Here is a 15,471-nt window from a genome sequence, read left to right on the forward strand (position 1 = left end):
TTCCTTTTTTTTTTTTTTTTCTCTCTTCTTTCTGAACCTCTTTTTATCCCATTTCTCCCCCCTCACAATTTGGGATCTCTTCTGATTTGGCTAAAGCATATTTTCCTGGGTTGTTGCCACCCTTTTAGTATTTTACTTGCTCCTTCAACTACTCTTATCTGGACAAAATGACAAGGCGGAAAAATTCACCGCAAAAAAAAGAACAAGAGGCAGTACCAAAGGCTAGGGACCTAATCAATACAGACATTGGTAATATGGCAGATCTAGAGTTCAGAATGACGATTCTCAAGGTTCTAGCCGGGCTCGAAAAAGTCATGGAAGATATTAGAGAAACCCTCTCGGGAGATATAAAAGCCCTTTCTGGAGAAATAAAAGAACTAAAATCTAACCAAGTTGAAATAAAAAAAGCTATTAATGAGGTGCAATGAAAAATGGAGGCTCTCACTGCTAGGATAAATGAGGCAGAAGAAAGAATTAGCGATATAGAAGACCAAATGACAGAGAATAAAGAAGCTGAGCAAAAGAGGGACAAACAGCTACTGGACCATGAGGGGAGAATTTGAGAGATAAGTGACACCATAAGATGAAACAACATTAGAATAATTGGGATTCCAGAAGAAGAGGAAACAGAGAAGGGAGCAGAAGGTATATTGGAGAGAATTATTGGAGAGAATTTCCCCAATATGGCAAAGGGAACAAGCATCAAAATCCAGGAGATTCAGAGAACCCCCCTCAAAATCAATAAGAATAGGTCCACACCCCGTCACCTAATAGTAAAATTTACAAGTCTTAGTGACAAAGAGAAGATCCTGAAAGCAGCCCGGGAAAAGAAGTCTGTAACGTACAATGGTAAAAATATTAGATTGGCAGCAGACTTATCCACAGAGACCTGGCAGGCCAGAAAGAGCTGGCATGATATATTCAGAGTACTAAACGAGAAAAACATGCAGCCAAGAATACTATATCCAGATAGGCTATCATTGAAAATAGAAGGAGAGATTAAAAGCTTCCAGGACAAACAAAAACTGAAAGAATTTGCAAATACCAAACCAGCTCTACAGGAAATATTGAAAGGGGTCCTCTAAGCAAAGAGAGACCCTAAAAGTAGTAGATCAGAAAGGAACAGAGACAATATACAATAACAGTCGCCTTACAGGCAATACAATGGCACTAAATTCATATCTCTCAATACTTACCCTGTATGTTAATGGGCTAAATGCCCCAATCAAAAGACACAGGGTATCAGAATGGATAAAAAAACAAAACCCATCTATATGTTGCCTACAAGAAACTCATCTTAAACCTGAAGACACCTCCAGATTTAAAGTGAGGGGGTGGAAAAGAATTTACCATGCTAATGGACATCAGAAAAAAGCAGGAGTGGCAATCCTTATATCAGATCAATTAGATTTTAAGCCAAAGACTATAATAAGAGATGAGGAAGGACACTATATCATACTCAAAGGAACTGTCCAACAAGAAGATCTAACAATTTTAAATATCTATGCCCCTAACATGGGAGCAGCCAATTATATAAACCAATTAATAACAAAATCAAAGAAACACGTCGACAATAATACAATAATAGTAGGGGACTTTAACACTCCCCTCACTGAAATGGACAGATCATCCAAGCAAAAGATCAACAAGGAAATCAAGGCCTTAAATGACACACTGGACCAGATGGACGTCACAGATATATTCAGAACATTTCATCCCAAAGCAACAGAATACACATTCTTCTCTAGTGCACATGGAACATTCTCCAGAATAGATCATATTCTCGGTCCTAAATCAGGTCTCAACCGTTATCAAAAGATTGGAATCATTCCCTGCATATTTTCAGACCACAATGCTCTGAAGCTAGAACTCAATCACAAGAGGAAATTTGGAAAGAACCCAAATACATGGAGACTAAACAGCATCCTTCTAAAGAATGAATGGGTCAACCAGGAAATTAAAGAAGAGTTGAAAAAATTCATGGAAACAAATGATAATGAAAACACAACGGTTCAAAATCTGTGGGACACAACAAAGGCAGTCCTGAGAGGAAAATATATAGCGGTACAAGCCTTTCTCAAGAAACAAGAAAGGTCTCAGGTACACAACCTAACCCTACACCTAAAAGAGCTAGAGAAAGAACAAGAAAGAAACCCTAAACCCAGCAGGAGAAGAGAAATCATAAAGATCAGAGCAGAAATCAATGAAATAGACACCAAAAAAACAATAGAACAAATCAATGAAACTAGGAGCTGGTTCTTTGAAAGAATTAATAAGATCGATAAACCCCTGGCCAGACTTATCAAAAAGAAAAGAGAGAGGACCCAAATAAATAAAATCATGAATGAAAGAGGAGAGATCACAACGAACACCAAAGAAATACAGACAATTATAAGAACATACTATGAGCAACTCTACACCAACAAATTTGGCAATCTGGAAGAAATGGATGCATTCCTAGAGACATATAAACTACCACAACTGAACCAGGAAGAAATAGAAAGCCTGAACAGACCCATAACCAGTAAGGAGATTGAAACAGTCATCAAAAATCTCCAAACAAACAAAAGCCCAGGGCCAGACGGCTTCCCGGGGGAATTCTACCAAACATTTAAAGAAGAACTAATTCCTATTCTCCTGAAACTGTTCCAAAAAATAGAAATGGAAGGAAAACTTCCAAACTCATTTTATGAGGCCAGCATCACCTTGATCCCCAAACCAGACAAGGATCCTATCAAAAAAGAGAACTACAGACCAATATCCTTGATGAACACAGATGCAAAAATTCTCGCCAAAATACTAGCCAATAGGATTCAACAGTACATTAAAAGGATTATTCACCACGACCAAGTGGGATTTATTCCAGGGCTGCAAGGTTGGTTCAACATCCGCAAATCAATCAATGTGATACAACACATTAATAAAAGAAAGAACAAGAACCATATGATACTCTCCATAGATGCTGAAAAAGCATTTGACAAAGTACAGCATCCCTTCCTGATCAAAACTCTTCAAAGTGTAGGGATAGAGGGCACATACCTCAATATTATCAAAGCCATCTATGAAAAACCCACCGCAAATATCATTCTCAATGGAGAAAAACTGAAAGCTTTTCCGCTAAGGTCAGGAACACGGCAGGGATGTCCGTTATCACCACTGCTATTCAACATAGTACTAGAAGTCCTAGCCTCAGCAATCAGACAACAAAAGGAAATTAAAGGCATCCAAATCGGCAAAGAAGAAGTCAAACTATCACTCTTCGCAGATGATATGATACTATATGTGGAAAACCCAAAAGACTCCACTCCAAAACTGCTAGAACTTGTACAGGAATTCAGTAAAGTGTCAGGATATAAAATCAATGCACAGAAATCAGTTGCATTTCTCTACACCAACAACAAGACAGAAGAAAGAGAAATTAAGGAGTCCATCCCATTTACAATTGCACCCAAAACTATAAGATACCTAGGAATAAATCTAACCAAAGAGACTAAGAATCTATACACAGAAAACTATAAAGTACTCATGAAAGAAAYTGAGGAAGACACAAAGAAATGGAAAAATGTTCCATGCTCCTGGATTGGAAGAATAAATATTGTGAAAATGTCTATGCTACCTAAAGCAATCTACACATTTAATGCAATTCCTATCAAAGTACCATCCATTTTTTTCAAAGAAATGGAACAAATAATCCTAAAATTTATATGGAACCAGAAAAGACCTCGAATAGCCAAAGCAATATTGAAAAAGAAAGCCAAAGTTGGTGGCATCACAATTCCGGACTTCAAGCTCTATTACAAAGCTGTCATCATCAAGACAGCATGGTACTGGCACAAAAACAGACACATAGATCAATGGAACAGAATAGAGAGCCCAGAAATAGACCCTCAACTCTATGGTCAACTAATCTTCGACAAAGCAGGAAAGAATATCCAATGGAAAAAAGACACCCTCTTCAACAAATGGTGTTGGGAAAATTGGACAGCCACATGCAGAAAAATGAAATTGGATCATTTCCTTACACCACACACGAAAATAGACTCAAAATGGATGAAGGATCTCAATGTGAGAAAGGAATCCATCAAAATCCTTGAGGAGAACACAGGCAGCAACCTCTTCGACCTCAGCCGCAGCAACATCTTCCTAGGAACATCGCCAAAGGCAAGGGAAGCAAGGGCAAACATGAACTATTGGGATTTCATCAAGATCAAAAGCTTTTGCACAGCAAAGGAAACGGTTAACAAAACCAAAAGACAACTGACAGAATGGAAGAAGATATTTGCAAATGACATATCGGATAAAGGGCTAGTGTCCAAAATCTATAAAGAACTTAGCAAACTCAACACCCAAAGAACAAATAATCCAATCAAGAAATGGGCAGAGGACATGAACAGACATTTCTGCAAAGAAGACATCCAGATGGCCAACAGACACATGAAAAAGTGCTCCACATCATTCGGCATCAGGGAAATACAAATCAAAACCACAATGAGATACCACCTCACACCAGTCAGAATGGCTAAAATTAACAAGTCAGGAAATGACAGATGCTGGCGAGGATGCGGAGAAAGGGGAACCCTCCTACACTGTTGGTGGGAATGCAAGCTGGTGCGACCACTCTGGAAAACAGCATGGAGGTTCCTCAAAATGTTGAAAATAGAACTACCCTATGACCCAGCAATTGCACTGCTGGGTATTTACCCTAAAGATACGAACGTAGTGATCCGAAGGGGCACGTGCACCCGAATGTTTATAGCAGCAATGTCTACAATAGCCAAAGTATGGAAAGAACCTAGATGTCCATCAACAGACGAATGGATAAAGAAGATGTGGTATATATACACAATGGAATACTATGCAGCCATCAAAAGAAATGAAATCTTGCCATTTGCGACGACGTGGATGGAACTAGAGGTATCATGCTTAGTGAAATAAGTCAATCGGAGAAAGACAACTATCATATGATCTCCCTGGTATGAGGGAGAGGAGATGCAACATGGGGGGTTAAGGGGGTAGGAGAAGAATAGAAACAAGATGGGATTGGGAGGGAGACAAACCATAAGTGACTCTTAATCTCACAAAACAAACTGAGGGTTAATGGGGGGAGGGGGGTTGGGGGGGGTGGGATTATGGACATTGGGGAGGGTATGTGCTATGGTGAGTGCTGTGAAGTGTGTAAACCTGGCGATTCACAGACCTGTTCCGCTGGGGATAAAAAGATATTACATGTTTAAAAAAATAAAATTTAAAAAAAATGTAAAAAAAAAATGAGATTAATGAATTATTGATGAACATGATGAAACTCCATCCCATTTCACAGAATTAAACAAATATTGAGAAAAGTTACATTCCCCTGAGTAATAAAAGTAAGTTTTGCCTTTGGGAAATGTTTATTCTTAGAGAGCCAGAACACTCTGGTGTTTAACACATACTTTGATGCATTTGAGTTCTTCTCCCTTTTTTTAAAATCATGCTTTGATTTAGAATTTTTGAGTTTAAATATACTAGACTCTTAAACTCTGACGCTAGAAAATAGATTAACTAGGTATCACTGTTTTGTCATCTAATTAATATTTATTATGCGACCCCAGTGCAAAAATCCTTCTATAGAATCTGTATCTGCCAAGTTTCCAGTATGCATTTAGAACACGCAAATTATATGCCATACATAAAAAAATACCACAGAAGCATGGCTGTCATGAGATTTTATCTAAAAGTTCCTACTGCAGAAATGGAGTTCAAGCAACCTTAATTGTATTTAAACAAAAATTTGCTGTATTTTATGGTTATATACGATGTTGAAAAGTATATTATAGTCTTTTACAAAATGAAATGATAGTGAATGATTAATAAATCAATAATCCTATTGAAAAGCTATATTTTTAATTATACTTTTAGATCTTTTAGGTAATGTATGTAGTTTTCTTTTATATGACTGTGCTGTATTATCATTTTTCTTATAGGGAACAAATGGAGAAGGAAATGTCAGAATTTCTGCGTAGGTTAGTGCAGTGGAATTTGGGGAAATAAGTGTCACCTCAAAATCATGTTTTTAAATCACTGTTCAGTATTTGGACCAGAACCTGTTATATGAGTAGTCTATTCTTTCCATATAAAATTTCTGTACAGGAAATGTCACTTCACCCTTATACCACTGTAACAGAAAAAGATAAAAAAAACAATGCTCTAAATTGGTGCTACTTGATGAGGACACACACACTGGCATTTTGGATGGGCCTGTTCCTTGTTGGTGGTATTGCCATATTTATCACTGGCTTCACCAACTCAGTCTCAGTAGAGAAACCTTTCCTCTCAAACCAAATAAGTGTTTTGAAACTTTCTATGGAGGTGGTGGTGTCCCTTCCCCTCCTGCCCACATCCCCATGTCAGCTGGGAACCTCTGTGCCTAGTTCCTAGTTGAAGGGGAAGTAGAAAAGAGTGTGGTTTCTGGGGCCTTCTCCCCATAGCACGTGGTTTTAAAAACCACTGATACAAAAATTGAGCCACCACAGACTATGACCTCCCAGCAGGATCTGGTCCTTTACAAGTGGGTATCAATCAGTAACATCTTAACTGTCAATTTTGAAGTTAGAGTTAATTGAAAGTCTTAAAATTAATACACTTTTTTAAAAATCAGAAGTCAGTTTTTCTACCTCGTATGTCATTTACGTGATTGTCTTTATAACAAACCTAAATAATCAGTAAATTAAACTTTTGTTTTACTATTTTAATAATTTCAGAGATGGGGAAGAGCATTTAAATGCATTTCATTCATGTATTTAAGATGCTGAATATGTTTTTTAGCATATGTATTTTGATGTAATACAAATGAAAAGTTAGTAATAGTAAACCATATTTTAAGCAATAATAATTTGAATTCAATGTTTTTTTTAAAGTATCCAAATATACCTTATGTATGTTGGCACTTCATGTGTATTCTGACAATCTATAAAACTGTACATTATGTAAATTCACTCTCTTCCAAAAGAAAATAACAAAAACCTGTAATAATTTTCAGCTGCTCTCCTAGAAAAGACTCTTAGAGGTGCTAGGAAGAAAAGATAAATTTTTTTGTTAGTTTACTGAATGGTGGTTTAGGGATGTAGAAGAGAAAAAAAAGAATATTTGAATAAATGTTAAAACATAATTTATTTCTAAGGGTAATAGAGAGACCTTGCTGACACACAGCTGGCTCTTTTTGAGTGAAGCAATTAAGAGGAAAAGCTACATGGAAAATTGCCAGTCACGGTGCTTATGAAAAGGATAGATTCTGTAATAAATCTAAAACAGATCCAAACCTAAAAATGCAGGAAGAATGCAGGAAGAACTAACTGGCCCCACATTATTCTTTAGTCAGGCTTATTTGTTAGTGACAATCATCATGTCTCACCATTGTTAAGTATATAGAGTGACGTGTGCTATTTTTTTATTCTCTAAAATGAAAGTATAAATAGGCCTTGTAAAGAGGCCCACATTGCTAAGCTTCATATGGAGGAATCATTTCCTTTATTTCAGGAAGAAGTATACATATTTTCACACATCATTTCTCATTAAATGTCTATGTCTTGACTGCCAAGATTGCTGTTATCTTTCAGAATGTGAAATAATGAGGAAATATGACCTCATTTTCAGGTATTATACCTTGATCATCCCTCTTTAAGAGGAAATATTTTCTTAGTAGTGGAGGATAAGAGTAAAATTCCTTGTGTGATACCTGAGAAGCAATATTTTAGTACTTTTAAAAATTTAGCTCTTTTCATATTTGTGCCACCTTTCTTTTTATGTCTTGAAATGTGATGTGTTTAAATTCTTCCTTTGTTACATTGATCTTACTTGCGGCTTATTCTAAGTGTCTGCTGTGTGACAGGAGTCATCTTTTGCTGAAAAGTAATGTTTATTATTACAGAAAAGAAGTTGTTTCCATATTTTCTGAATAATTATTTCAAATTATGTATATAGAAACAAGTTGGAAGCCCTGAGTAGCACTGCTATGAAGAAGTTGTATTTATCCCATTTTATTTTTTAATTTTATTTTATATTTATATATATATATTTCATTTATTTCTTCTTTCCCCATTCCAGTGTTTCTACTTTACTTGTGCTCTTTCAAATCTGTTGTGTCTCATGACCTAAACCTCTTCTTTAATTAATTAATTAATAATAATAATTATTATTATTTTTTAGCTTACACAACTCTGTGTCAGCTCCTAGCACAGGTGAAGGGCTGGCCTAAGTGGGTGCTCATTAATGTTTGTAGAATGAATAAAGCAAAGAAAGGAAGGCAGAGTCATGACTAAGACCAAGGCTTTAGAGTCAGAACAAGCTGGGTTTCCATCCCAGGTGCAACCATTTTACTAGCAGTGTGGGACCTTGGGCATGATCTTTATTTCACTGCTCTGAATCTTGTCTACTCATTTTTATTTTATTTTTCTTTATCATAAGTGTACTCTTTCATTCCCATCACCTATTTCACCCATCTCTTCACCCATCTCTTCTCTGGTAACCATAAGTTAGTTGTCTATAGTTAAGAGTCTGTTTCTTGGGTGCCTGGGTGGCTCAGTGGGTTAAGCCTCTGCCTTCGGCTTTGGTCATGATCTCAGGGTCCTGGGATTGAGGTCCATATCGGGCTCTCTGCTCATCAGGGAGTCTGCTTCCCCCTCTCTCTCTGCCTGCCTCTCTGTCTACTTGTGACCTCTCTCTCTCAAACTAAATCTTAAAAAAAAGAAACACTTAAAAAAAAAAAAAAGTCTGTTTCTTGGTTATCTGTTTTTTTTTCTCCTTGCTCATTTGTTTTGTTTCTTAAATTCCTTGTATAAGTGTTATCATAGGGTATTTGTTGTTCTTTGACTGACTTCACTTAGCATTATACACTCTAACTCCATCCATGTTATTATAAACGCAAGATTTCATTCTTTTTAATGGGTGAATAGTATTCCATTGCATATTTATACCTTATCTTCTTTATCCAGTCATCTATCAATGGATACTTGGACTGCTTCCATAATTTACTAGTTGTCATATTACTCACTGAATATGAGAGCATGATTTTATTTCCTTCTAGCACTTTCCTAAGTGTTCTATTTAATAGTGATGCAAAAAGTTACAGGGGTTTCCAGACTCTAGCTGTTCTTTTAGCCCATCTTTAATGACGAAGGCAGGGGATTGTAGTTTGGCTACTCACCTGTTGACCCCGCAAACATCCAGATACTCTGGGAGGTTCTGAGCCAGTAGCTCTGGCTGGGACTTGGCTATCTGTAGCTTCAGTAATTGGCAGGTGATTGTACTGTGTGACCTTATGGCTCATAAACTCTTAATGGTTCTAATGATTTTTTCGAGAAATCAGGAGGATTTCCTTTTTGATTTTGAGGAATATATAGAAATGTATTTTTAACTTTAGAAGTTCTGATTGGAAACATAATATGGCTATTAAATGGCACATTGGAAAATTTTAATTTACGTAGGAATCCTATAGTATACCATTCTTAATCTCATCTGTCAAAGATACAAAAATTATTGTTTTTCTAGTAGTTATTTCTATTTCTCAAACTTAGATTCATTTTCTTGCCCCTTTAGCCAACATTTCATTCATGTTTCCAGTTTAAACATGCAAAAATATGTAATAATTACAGAGGTCCTGCTGTACAAGCCACCAAGGCAGCTGCTGGTACCAAGAAATATGATCTCAGTAAATGGAAATATGCAGAACTACGTGATACCATCAATACTTCTTGTGGTAAGTGTATGGAGGTCATGAAAAATGGGAAGGCTCTGTGGCTGACAGGTAATAAAGAAATACCTATATGGGGGTGTAATTTTTTCTATTTTTTGGCACATAAATTAAGCCATTCTCTTTGTTATTCTCACCTTGAAGTGAAGGCATAGTTTACTCACAAACATAAAGGGAAGGCATACTTACTAAATTCATTTTGCCTGTCTCTTATCTAGGTGGGAGAGGAAAAGCATGGAGAAATTGTGGTATGGGCTGTGTTAATGACGTACTTTGCATACATAGGTCAGAATCTTGACCTGTGTATGCAAAGTAAAGAATGGCAATGCAGTCCTTTCTTTTTAAAGCTATTTTTCTTCCAACAGAACTGTAAATGCTATATCCAGATGATTCCATATAATTGTGTTCTTGTTTAAATCATAGTGTTTGAGTTTAGGATGTTAATGCCTAGGAACTAACGTGCCAAATTGTGTGGAATTTGGTATGTTCTCTCCCTCCTCACCGAAGTTATCTGCATAAATACAAACATAAAAAATCTGAGTAATGTAAATCTAGCATGTATTTGAGCACAGTGACTTTTTACTCTATTTTTATGGCCTCTGACCTTGGACAGGTAACTTAATCTCTCTGATTCAGGTTCACCTGTAAAAGACCTATTTAGCCCAGGGTTCTTGTGTAGAGCAAATGATATAGTAATAATGCATAAGAAACTGCTCTGTAAATGTAAAAGATAATGTTGCCACAAAATGCTTATCTTTATCAATAATGTGCTTACTTTTGATTTTGTACTATTAATTTAAAAACAATTTATTATATGTATAAATATATACGTTTATGTCACAAACTAATTATGTTAGACGATTAAATTAGGATGCTAATTCCCTTTTTTGGGGGGGGGACTCTTTCCATATAATCCATAGATATTGAGCTCCTGGCAGCTTGCAGAGAAGAATTTCACAGGAGACTAAAAGTGTATCATGCGTGGAAATCAAAGAATAAGAAGAGAAATACTGAAACAGAGCAACGTGCTCCAAAGTCTGTTACTGATTATGGTAAAAACAAATCTGTACTTTTAAATGTTCCAGAGTATCTGTATATAATGTATGTACCTATACATAAGACTTGGGGTAAAATATTCAATACAAATTTTCTCTTACTGTGCAGCTGTGATCTGTTGAGCCTAATACAACCACAATGCCTTATTTTTCATAGCATTATTTCTGTTATTATGTCTTTAAAGTCATATTTATTAAGAAGTATTTGTATATAGTCAAGATAAATTTTGGAGATAAGAATATTGTCTATACTAAAGAAGTTGTGCAGTAATGTAAATATGTATTTTTTCCACATATACATATATATACGTATAGAATGATTATGTGTGGAAATGTAAAGAATGCTGTGAAATAAAAAAGAATGTTTGCTGCAAACATTATTTTACAATACTGTCAAAATATAAGAATGAGAAATAGTAGCTTGGTTTAGACCAGTTTTGCCTATACCAGGATTTGATTTTTTGACTGAGATTCAAAAACTAAATTTTGTTACTTTGGTATGTATACAAAAGACAAAGTTGTATACTTGAAATTGGAAAGTAGGGGATAGACGTAACCTAGTAAAGTATGCACTAGCCTTAACATTAATTGAGAATACCTGTGATATATGAATTGTAATTTCAGTCTTAAAACAATAATTGGAATTTCATTTGTTCAGTTTGCTACTTTCAAACTGGCATAATTTATTGGCTTAATTGTGGCCAGTGTCAAAGTGACAACATGTTTAATGTTTTCATTTAAAAAGTATATTCCCAGCACCTGGTAGTATAATTTAATAATACATGACCCAAGGTGAGATAGAAAATGAGCTCTCCCTCACTACCTTCCTAGCAAATAAAAGCAGTGTTTGATTAAAATCAATTAAGTGGTAGAGTTTTAGTATTTCCAAGTTGTTGTAAAGAGTAGATTGAGTAAAGGCAAAGTATTAATAAAAGAGAGGTTACTGCTAGTGATTATGCAGGAGGTGTCCTCAGTCAGAGTACAATGTGCTGAAAGGGCAGTGAGAGATCACCCAGAATGAGAGGAAATGGCATACGGAAGGCCCTCTAAACATTGATATTGTGGCCACCTCTCTCTTTGCCAATTTACAAATTTATCCCTGGGAATTGAAAATAACAGGATGATTCCATAAGCAGTTCACTCTACCAAGTTTTTAGTCAGTTACCTTTGTTTTGTAAAAATGGCAATGGGCTATTCCTTCTAGCCATAACCTTTTTAGCTGTAATGTTCTAATTATGGCCTTTAGCTGAAAGGCTTTCATCATGTTGCCCCCCGCCCCCAAATTTAAATATCTGAATGATTGCACTTCTTAAAACAAGAAAAGTAATATTGTAATATATGGCATATACATTTTTAATGAACACATAAATGTTGCTTGTGTTTTTAAACCAAACTTTGGTACTGTACTCATCCAGCTTTGCCCTCAAAGGGGGAAATGATACATGGCATACCTTGCTTTGTTCTTATAATGTTTCCATTTATAATATACCCTTTGAAAGAACAAAAGAGTAGATTAAGAAAATTTCCCAAGAGTCCCCCATCTAGGTATATGTGAACAAATTCAGGAATTTTATGTGAACACACTCCACACATATGTTGCCTTCAAAGAATTTGATTATGGGCAAATTTCAGGATAAAATGTAAGTTCTGCTCTGAAAAGTACTTATTGCTCTATTTTTTTTTCCCATGTAAAATACATTCTGACACAGAAGTACAGCGTAAAGGAAAGGTGCAGTGCCTCAAGATGCTTAGCAGTTGAGAAAATTCTATACTTAGGTAGCTTCCTAATGGGGCAGCTAATCAGCCTTTAAAAGGAACTACTCTATATTTTAATATTTAGAAGGGTTAGAATTCCTTAATTTGAGAAAATAAATTGACAACATATGATTAACAAAAACATAACTTAATATTATTTTAGGGTAATACATTGTCAAATCATGGTAAAGTCTTGTAATCGGGCATGGAGAGCCTCAGCCCTTCCTCCTGTGTGCTGCACTGGGTGAGCACGCTCTCCTTGCATCTAATACAGAAAGAGATTTCCAGAAATAATTCTTGGGGCAGTGGCAGATTCCGCAGTAAGAATTCACAATGTTTAGTTGATTAAAGCTGACTTTGGAGAGTGGTTTTATTTCATAGTTCCTAAAATAAAAATTGCATGAGTTTAAGATTGAGATAATTTGAAGAAATTTAAACATACTGAGTATATGTAAACATGGCAGTATTTTTTCTCTAAGGCATCTATTTTTTTGATGAATTTAGAAGTTTTTTATTTCTACAGAATTTCTGGTAATGTTTTGAAGGTACTAGAATGTCTATTACCCAGTTATTGTTTTGGATTTATGTTTGAATATTACTGTGTCCCAGGATTACAAATGAAATATAATTTTAAAATTTAGGTCCTCTTTATATGTCCATCAAACAGAGTTTCCTAAAACATAATCAAAATAGCTTTTTCTTTCTTTTTTTTTTTTTTTAACCTTTTTAAATCAGAAAGCAGAATCTACTTGTAGGTAATTCTGAGAGTATTGGTTGTGGACAGGATGTTTTCTTGTTAGTCACCACCTCAATTGATTGGGAAGCCTTTTTTATAAATTACAAGAATACTCATTTAACAGTTCTGCCATTTTTATCTTTTCTTCAACATAAAATATTTATTCACAGATTTTGCACCATTTTTGAACAATTCACGTAAGTCAATGGGTGGTAACTTATGAGCTAACTGGAAGATGGGTTAAAAATACTTTATAAAGTACTAACTTCTATTAAACATTGTTTTGCTACAATTTTCAAGTGGAGTTGTAGTACATTAATGTTAGTTTGTCTTTACTAAGATATTTAATTTCAGATGATGCTTTCATTTGGGTCACTCCAAAATATATTTGCAGAACAAAATTAATCTGTTTTATGAAATTATTTCCTTTTAAAAAATATACACAATTCTCATTGTAGCAAAACTCAATAAGCAGCTGATCTTTTAGAATAAAGACTAACTTCAGGGGCTGGTTTCACACACACACACACTGTTACAGTATGAACACTTCTGTCCAAAGAGATCTGAGTTTTGTATGATAATGTACACAGGTTTAATAGGATGCCTCCTAATAGGAGATTATTCTCTGACTTGTATATATCGCACCCTATGATGCACATTTTTGATAATTTAAAAGCTTGGAGTCCTCTTAATATGTAGTAAATTTTTGCTGCTTCAGATGATCAATAATGATTTGGATATAATGCCATATTTGTTGTCAGCTTGTTGGACCTGGCTTTTTTTAAGTGCTTCTAGTAATTTATAGGGCCAAATTTAGAACTTATTTCATATGTTAAAGATGACACAATAGGATGTGAAAGAGTCATGTATTAGTTTCAGATGTTCAACATCTATATTTTTGTGCTTTTCCAGATGAACATTTGTGGAAATGAAGGCTTCCTTAATATAATTTCAGTTCTCACATAGTTAAAAAAAAAAAAAAAGCTATCAAAAACTTTCCCTTGAGTTTTATTAATTTTACTTAATATATTAAGGTATAGGAGACTGTTAATTTAAAAGAAAAAAGCAGGTTAATTTAACAAATGACCATCAATACCATAGTAAGTTCCATATCAACTGGGTATTCTAAGTTACTGCTTAAGATGGAGGAAAGGGTTTGTTTTATTTTTTTCCTTATCCTTTTAAAGTTCCTTAAAGTAGGGTTAGCATATTTTCTGCAGAGTAGGTAATTTTTAAAACTTGAAATAGAAACACTAAATTGTAAGTAGTTTGGAGGGACTACAGGAACAAAAGAATAAATGAGCTCCTCTCTCTTAACACGCTAAAGGTGACGCGGCTTTTTAAGTCACTAACACAACGGGGCCTCTGTTTCGTTCTTTCATCGGCATATACAGCTTTGCTAACTGCTTTTTGCTTTCTCTGGTTTGCACAGAAATGAATTCAGCTGCTATAAAGCTTTTACTATTGTATAAAAAGTTTAGAATAAGAGTATTTTCATCCTTTCAGTATTTGGAAGTTCTTACAAAAACCCTGTGGCTGTTCTTGACTTACACATATTCTGTAGTTTTTCATTGACATACTTGAGTATATCAGTGAGATTCTTAATTGAGCTGCAGTAAATGGTTGGTCTACTTTTAAAGTTGTGAGAAAAAAGCACGTTAAACAGACTTTCCAAAATTACAGCTGCTGAAGCTGTAAAGTTATTGTCCCAGAGAAATGTTTATATTTGCAGATAAAATAAAAACCCAACTGTTTCATTATGAAACTTGAGCAAGGGGGAAAAATTGATATGAGTGCAATGTCCAGTCCTAGCAGAAAAGCAAAGGTTTTTCTTTTCTGTAACAGAGAACCAAATACTATAAACTTTCCACTTACTTCAGTGGATTTTATTCCAAGAGAAATCTGATTTTAGAGTAAGCAAATACCTCTGAGGGAAATTGCATGATTTTACTGGTTACAGTTTTTTGTTGTCATGAAGTTGTCTAAATATTACTAGTAATATATGTCTTCTGGCCATTTTAAATCCCAAAATCAGTTGGCAAAAGAGCAAACTTTTGTCTTCTACTTTTCCAAGGAAACAGTGATTAAATTGACAGATATCTATAATTCTTTACATTTGTGAAATTACATTCATTTGTTTTATCATAAATAGTCCCATTAAAGTTATTCTGTGACCTTTGATTTTGAACTCTTTGGAG

General features: G+C 35.0%; 1 protein-coding gene across 2 annotated transcripts in view; it reads left to right on the top strand.

Annotated features, from left to right (window-relative positions):
* The window catches only part of LOC111147629 (myosin VI), a 151,943-nt gene that overhangs the window by 131,921 nt on the left and 4,551 nt on the right, over positions 1-15,471 (top strand). The window contains exons 30-33 of one of the 2 annotated variants that reach the window (XM_022503813.1): positions 5,964-6,002; positions 9,630-9,733; positions 10,648-10,779; positions 13,444-13,470. In XM_022503813.1, coding sequence (XP_022359521.1) covers positions 5,964-6,002; positions 9,630-9,733; positions 10,648-10,779; positions 13,444-13,470 — 302 coding nt within the window. The remainder of the gene's footprint in view (positions 1-5,963; positions 6,003-9,629; positions 9,734-10,647; positions 10,780-13,443; positions 13,471-15,471) is intronic. The other variant, XM_022503814.1, reaches the window with a different exon arrangement.

This window comes from Enhydra lutris, unplaced genomic scaffold (assembly GCF_002288905.1).
Source record: "Enhydra lutris kenyoni isolate GAN:26980312 unplaced genomic scaffold, ASM228890v2 scaffoldscaffold17, whole genome shotgun sequence".
NCBI classification, from domain to species: domain Eukaryota; kingdom Metazoa; phylum Chordata; class Mammalia; order Carnivora; family Mustelidae; genus Enhydra; species Enhydra lutris.